We start from the raw sequence: 7,758 nt of genomic DNA, 5'->3' as shown, positions 1-7,758 counted from the left end.
TCCATACTTGGTTTTCGTTTTACATTTCGAACGGACAGTGCTGCGCGTTGCTCACGATTTGATTTGTCGACAAAAAAATTAGGCATTTAATTTATAGTATACATATGTAGTAGCCATATATACATATACATACAGTGCAAACTCTACGTTAACAAACAACAAACAAGAATACTCATGGCCCGTTATTCATCATCACGTCATAGACATTGTGTTTTGACTAGAAAAATTAGGAAAATAAAAAAGATTGGTATGTATACTTGGTCAAGCAGATCTTGTCAGTAAAAAAAGGCGGCAAATTTGAAAATTGTAGGCGCGAAGGGATATCATCTCAATAGAAAATTTGAATTTCGCGCCTTTTTCTACTGACTAGATTTGCTTGACCGTCTATATTAACACATTTTTCAACAGGTAGGTATAGAGTTATACATGAACAATAGGAGCTTGCTTTAAAAAGTTAATATTACCTACCGTGTATATCTTCTAGCGGCCCACTATTCAAGAAAAGTAGGCATTTTAATTTGAATCAACAGTATTACATAACTGAATTGTCGATGTGAATATCATGGATTGGAAAGTTATTTTTAGTAAATACTACAGGGTGACTTAAAATTGGTAATAACTACAAAATCAATGATTTACATACACTTCTTCCTTAAACTGAGCCCCTCAAGTAAGTCTCACGCATTTAAAATGTGTATAAATAGTTTTTATGCTTTCATGTACTTAATACCTATCTAATTGTTTTATCTAGGCTCTTCACATGGGTATTCTAACATACTTAATGTATGTACAACTTCGAGCAACACCGACTTCCGACACGTCGGAAGGGAGGGGCCCAAGCGATATCTCGCCGTACAAATCTTTCTGCCATTTTTCGCGGGGGGAAAAGTGCACACAGTCGCATTTCTCACTTACATACAAAATCCAATCTGTAATGACGACACAAATACATAGAAAATGACACACGTCAAAGACAAATCTTGCAAACCTCGATCTCTTTTTGTGTACGGACGAGTGACTAGTGTCACAACACGCACGCTAACACATTTTCGTTGAAGTATGTCATTGTATTCTGAGAGATGTGAAGTCGGATTTGTCGCTCGACCGATCCGCAATTTGTACTGAGCGAGCAAAATCGATAAATCCAACAATTACTTGAGACTAAAATATAATAATTGTATTTAAATGTAATTTAACGTATGATATGTAAAAAAAAATATGACATGTGAAATGTAACACTTTCTTTTTGTAAATTTGATGTCCCCGACCTCTTTTTATAACAAAAAACCGAGCAAACAGGCATTTTTGTGCAGCAGTGTTCACGCGCGCGTCTGGACTCTGTCTAGTGAAAAATCCAAGTGCAACTAGTTTTATTACCCGCGGTAGATTAGATTGACGCGCTAATCTTGTACCTCGGCAGAGGGGAAATAGTGCGAATGCCGCCTCCCTTCCGTGTTGCTCGAAGCCTACCACAGTAGGTATTTATGAAGTAAACGTGTTGTCATTGTCATTCGTCAAACAAAGAATTTACTACGAAGTTTACTTTTAATGTAAATTTTTGTCACAGGATCGATAGTTAAATATTTCAGGCATTTCCCCCTAAAAGCCTCCGAAACTATCGACACAGGCGCATCACTACATCCTTCCCAAGCTCGCGGCGTCGCGGCATGATGTCATTCATCCTCACGCACTCACACACGTAACCCGTGTCGCGACCGTGTTTACCAAGTGACCGAGTGTCTGTGATTTATTTATTCTAATTAGTTAGTTAGAATGGCCAATAACCGCGCAGCCAAGTCTGGCTTTGCCGCCGAAGCCCAGCGCAAGGTAAGATTCCAAATTCAAATTTCATCGTTGTCTTTTTATTTTTAAATACCGACGTACGTTACTCGTACTTCCTAACCGTACTAGTATTTGAATTTGGTAACCAATCAAATTCTAACGAGACGGCGTAGTAACATCTTATTTAGATATCGATTACATAGGGATGCTGTAGTAATATAGGTTAGGAGGGCGGCGGCGGGATGACCTACATTTTATGTCAACACATGTTTTACATTACCTTCGTACTCGTTCAGTAATTACCTCATTAAGCATATGTTGATAAAATTGCTGGCATAGTGTTTATGCAGTGTGTCATAGTAATTTCAGCCTTCATGACTGAGCAGTAGCGTTTAAATTTTAAAGAACTTGAGTTGTTGTTCAGTTTTGACACAATTTTACCTGGAAAGGACGTAGTATTGGGCGTAGGTATAGCTTATTTACAGAACCCAAATAACTTTTGACATACAGCGTGTTTACTAAAATGAGATAAGGGTACGTGCATCGTACGTGCTAATAGCATTAGTTGTCATCTAGCGAAGCAGAGGGCCTATTGCGAAAACCGAAATTCGCAAATGATCGTTCTCTTTTACTCCAATGAAGGCGTAATTAGAGTGACAGAGAAAGATGCCCGCAATTTGCGAACTTCGATTTTCGCGGTTATAGAGCAGACCTCATCTCCCTCCCCGACTGAGGAAAAGTAAACTTTGGTCAAGTGACGAGGTCGAACAAATAAACCCACTTATATTATTAACATCATATATGTAGAGGTATTAGGTATGTTTAATATTTTTATACCTACCTATAGCTCCTATTAGATAGGTAGGTACCTATGGTGAGATAAATCTTAGAATAATCTCAATGATCAATGAAAAAATTGACATGGACTCAATAGCGCCAAGCTTTTTGCTAAATAAAAAAAAAAGTTGAATGTCAGTGATTCGCTTATAGGCACCTTATTCATCTTCCAGTCAGGGTAGTACATACCTACCTAGTCGTAACAATAGAAACGTAATGAACAATATAAACTATGATCCCATACTAAGCACATAACAGTATCAGAAGATGTTATGTGACATTGCCTTAACCTACGGAACCCTACGGAAAACTACAACAACTACCTAATTGATTATCATTTTATAATTATTAAGCCTACTACAATTGCATTTTAAAGATGGTTTCGCTTATGCTATTGGTACCAACGAATTCTGGCAAACCAGCATTGTTAGTAGAAAATGGCGGGAAATTTCCAGGGGTTGTAACTATACAGGGTGACATGTTACAACGTGACAAAAAGTATATTTTCTGGCTATATCGCTATACGTATGGTCTTAGATATAACTTTTTAATAATCAAGTTCATATCGGTAGACATCCTAAACGGCCGAATTGAAACTGGTTCCTTAACAAAAAACCTGACTGAACACCCACCTGTCTATAGTGAACATAAGTAGATATAAAGTACCTCTGTGGTAGGTATAGTATTGTTAGCATTTTCTCAACGATTCTATTCGATATAAATATTTTTCTTGCTATTAAATAATTCTATAGGGATTTGTATTATAAGTTATAAGGCTGATAAAAAAAAACGTAAAAGCTCGAATCGAGTCAGACTTGTATTCATATTCGATTCCATTTAATACGCAATTGAAGGGGGATTTTTAAAAGACAACTTTTATTGTCCATGAAATCAGATGGAAACAAATGTTACAATATACTTACTTGGGAAATGTTATATAATATTTATTTATGTTTGAAATAGGTTCGTGGGTACCGTTTGTAGTCTACGTTAGAGATTGTATTTATATAATTACCTGGTATTATAAATTGACTAAGTAATTATTACTATAAATCAGGTTTTACACTCTTCGGGCAATGTACGTGTAGGTATGTAATTAAGAAATTGGTTAAAAGGTAGGGATTACCGTTGTATGGTTTCCTTTAATTTTGCCTAGTGAAGCCATTTTTGACACTAGGTAAGGTACTTACTGTAAATAATGTATGTTTCAGTAGGTACTTATCTACATTGCAACAATCACAAGCGATTTAAATCTGTCTGTCTAAAATGATGTAAAAAATACATCTATTTACCTGCATAACATAGCCTAGACATAACTACGGTAAACCATCACCAATTGATCTTAAAAAATTGGTCCCTAGCACAACTATTCATTAATGTCTGGTTATTTTTGATCGTTAACTAACGCTCTTAAGACTTAACGTACTTAATGTTTGTAATATATTCCATTAAACGTGCCGAAAATTACAGGGAAACCCATTGTGATTTACTCTGTAACTGTATATATACCCAGAGGAATTTAATTAGATAAAGTACGAATACAATTTTAATGTAGGTACTTAAACTACTTAGCCATATGCGGGTCGACGTTCTACCTCTTAGGTACGCTTCGGCGCCCATAGTACTCCATAAAAAGCTAATTTGGCGAACGATACACCGAAATGTACCGTTGGCCGTATTTTACTAAAACTATGCTTGAATCTGTTTTTTTTTGCAATATATAAGGTGTTTTGATGTTAGATGAAAAGCTTGTCTTACATATGTAAGTTGATTTATAACAGGTGATGCTAGAATTGAAATGAGTTATGTACTAAAATGTAAATAAAGTTATGAATGTAGATCTATTCTATGCATCATAAAGTATGTAGGTACCTCACTATTTATATATTAAGTTACAAAATCATGAAACTTCGGTACAAATTTCAATTTCATATATGTACTTGGGTGCTCGCATGCTCTCTGGTCTAGTATCATTGTGATTTTGTATTGTACACATATGTATTTAAAAAAAACAGGGATCTACTAACTGAATAATGTAACAAATAATGCTAAAAAACAAAAAAAAACATCGCATTACATCATTGGCCACTATAGTACATCCTATTAAATTAAGCAATCGCTGAATCGGGCATACAAACAGCAAATCGCTGTACCCAATGCTAAACCTTTTAGCATTGACATAAAGCTTATTTAGGTGCAGTTGTTATTGGTACACGACACGACTGATAATGCCTGTTATTATGTGAACGAAATCTCTTCCCACTGAGAGCATGGACACAAATACGGGTCAAGGCTCCGTATTATATCCACTATTGGGCTATACAACCGGTTCCACAACGCTTTTTAAGAGCCAACAGGAGTGGTCATTTCTCCATACAAACGTACTCGAATGTTTCCTCCGTGAGTTTTGATGCTAGAGCAATGATTTTTTCAACACAGATTAATATTGTCAATATCTGTGTCGGACCGTTTTGCTTTTTTTTGATATTTTTGTTTTTAAGGCGCTAGAGCCCTTCAAAAATGGCCAAATTGGCCTAATTGACTATGCCGCAATGAGAGGCGTACTATTCAAAACTGACATGAATTAGCAAAACGGTCCGACACAGATGATTTCATAATCATTTAGATTTCCAAGTTTGGTTAGGATTGGTTAAGTTTTGAAGGAGGAAACAGTCGAGTACGAAACCTCGATTTTTTGAGATTTTCACGCGGGATTTTTCGCCTTGTCCTTATCGCACTAGCCGCTTCCGTTAGCGAGACGGGTATATTTACCTAAAATATTTAAAACTCAGCTCCTGTTTCGTCTTAAGGCGCGTGACTAAATGCCTTAACATTCGGTATTTGTGGCTTAAACGGATTTAACAGCCATCATTGTTTGGAGCTAATGAAATTTGTAGCGTCTCGAATTATAACAACCAATAAATAGTGAGTTTGTAAAGGAAGTAAAAAAAAAGGTGATAGTTTTATTTGGATCTGTCATATTGAAGTCATAGACTTTAAAGTAGAACTTAGGTACTTTTTAGTTTTATATTTTTAACGGGTATTTTTAAGGGGTTTATTTATTATTCATTAAAAATGATATTCTAAATTTGATTGTGTTCGTTTGTGTTACAATTTTAAATATTTTTTAGCTTGAACGTGTTATTTTCGACGTTTCACCTTTTATGCCCAATTGCCCATGTTTTTCCACTCTGTATAACTCAGACCTGGATACCGCGGTGGTGATTTGTTATTGTTTTATTTATTTCGTTATAAAAAGGCCCGAAAATAAAAGGGTTTCTCAATAAGTAGCTAAACTCATTTTTATCACGTCTAAAAGATTACCTAATAAATATGTGGAGTCAAAAAATGTTAAACACACGTCAAACACATCATTGCATTTGCATACCTTCGAACTACATCGTACTATTTATATATTTCTCTATAGCAACATGATACCTAATAGATACCTACCCAATACCTACGACATCGAATTACAGATGTCGAATGCCTACACATCTTTATTATGTGACGTGTTCAGGCAAAAGGTACCATTATTGATAATGCAACGGCTGGATGTATTTTTTTTCTTGTATATAATTTCAATGTTGACGTGTAAAAGTTCCTTCGTGGCCTATTTGCTTAATAAAATGTTGAAGTTCGAAGCTTGACGAGCGACAATATTGTTATTACTTATTACCTTTTGCTTGATATCGACACATATGAACAATGTTTTAGAACTTTTATAAATCGAAATGTTATAAAAATCACGAGTAGAGACGTGGTGCTATGCGACATAGCTTATCGTGGAAAGGTTAGGTCAAATGATGTTTCCATTAGGTACTATAAGTAGTCGCGCGCGTCAGTAATTTGGTATTTCAATATTATTAAATAGCTATATGTTAAAACATACGTGATGTTTGGAATACAGGGTATTAATATAAAAAGATATTTTTGAAAATTATTTCGCTTTAAAATTTCTTCAAGGGTAGAAAGGAAAAAAAATATTGTCTACCTACCTTTAGACAAAACATACCTACTTAAAATTTAAATTATATGTTTGTTTTATTTAATAATTACTATACCTTTATAAAGTTTCTCGTAAATAATTGATCCTGTAATTTTCATATAACAACCCAACGGTTCATCATGTCAGTCAAGCAAATTTACACCTAAGGACCTAAACGGGAAATGTCAATTTAGTATGACGGAATAAACAACCACAAGTGACGATTTATTGACGTCATCATGTCCTTAAAGTGAACGCTGTTTTGAAACATCATATTTGTCACAGACTATCCATATTCTGTTTATTTAATGTGTAATCTGTTCAAATACAGTAAGGAACCAGATGTTCAATTAGCAGTCTGTTGAATTTCATACTAATTCACGATGACTCATATAAGGCCGGTCTTGCAACAGCGCCTTATAAGGCCCGGCCTTTAACCCGTGTATTTATAAGGCTTAAATACGAGCTACTTTCAAAACTTGCCATATGTTCGAGATTGACGGTTGACCAAATTTCTCTGTGCATATGGTTCTTATTTGAACCTTTTAACCCAATCATGCTGACTCTAAAAACATGTCCAAAAAGGTACCGCCCAAAAAACTCTACAAACGGAATATCTAGCTAACATAAATAGATTTGTCGGGAAAAATCATCCAAATTACAAGCACCTAGAGTCAGGCCAAGATAACTCTGCAGCGATTTTTTAAACGTTGAAGTTAAAGTTTTAATAGCATAGACTGTGCAAGTGTTATTTTAATCGTCACCTATGAAATTATGACGCTAAAAATAACAATAGCACGATCTGTTCCATCAAAATCGCTACAGAGTTAGCTTCTGACTCTAATATTGTAAGTTGAATGATTATTTTAATTGAAAATAGTAATATACAGGGTGACTTTATAAGTATGATGATTAATGAAACTAGTAAAATAAATGCGAGCTTTTTTAGAAACTCAGCTGAGTTTTTGAGGCATGAAACTATAATAATTATAAACTTCTATGGTGACACAATCTTCGTTCCTAAAGTCCTTCCTTAACCAATCCAAGTCCCCTACCTTTCATGCTATTTGACGAAATTATACTTTATTATTGGGGAAATAAGACCGTTTCTGTAAGGAAATACATTTGACCAATTAACTTGCTGTTTAAGG

At 35.0% G+C, this 7,758-nt stretch overlaps 1 protein-coding gene across 2 annotated transcripts in view; it reads left to right on the top strand.

The window, feature by feature from the left end:
- The first annotated feature begins 1,662 nt into the window (after positions 1-1,662).
- Positions 1,663-7,758, top strand: part of LOC134667461 (myophilin-like) — a 29,645-nt gene continuing 23,549 nt past the window's right edge. For both annotated transcript variants that reach the window (XR_010098638.1, XM_063524879.1), the window contains exon 1: positions 1,663-1,827. Coding sequence is in view for 1 of the 2 variants with exons in the window: in XM_063524879.1 (XP_063380949.1) it covers positions 1,774-1,827 (54 nt within the window). In the remaining variant the exon portion in view is untranslated. The remainder of the gene's footprint in view (positions 1,828-7,758) is intronic.

Source organism: Cydia fagiglandana, chromosome 9 (genome assembly GCF_963556715.1).
Source record: "Cydia fagiglandana chromosome 9, ilCydFagi1.1, whole genome shotgun sequence".
NCBI classification, from domain to species: domain Eukaryota; kingdom Metazoa; phylum Arthropoda; class Insecta; order Lepidoptera; family Tortricidae; genus Cydia; species Cydia fagiglandana.
The sequence above is the reverse complement of the archived record's forward strand: the minus strand, read 5'-3'. Positions and strand labels throughout refer to the sequence as shown.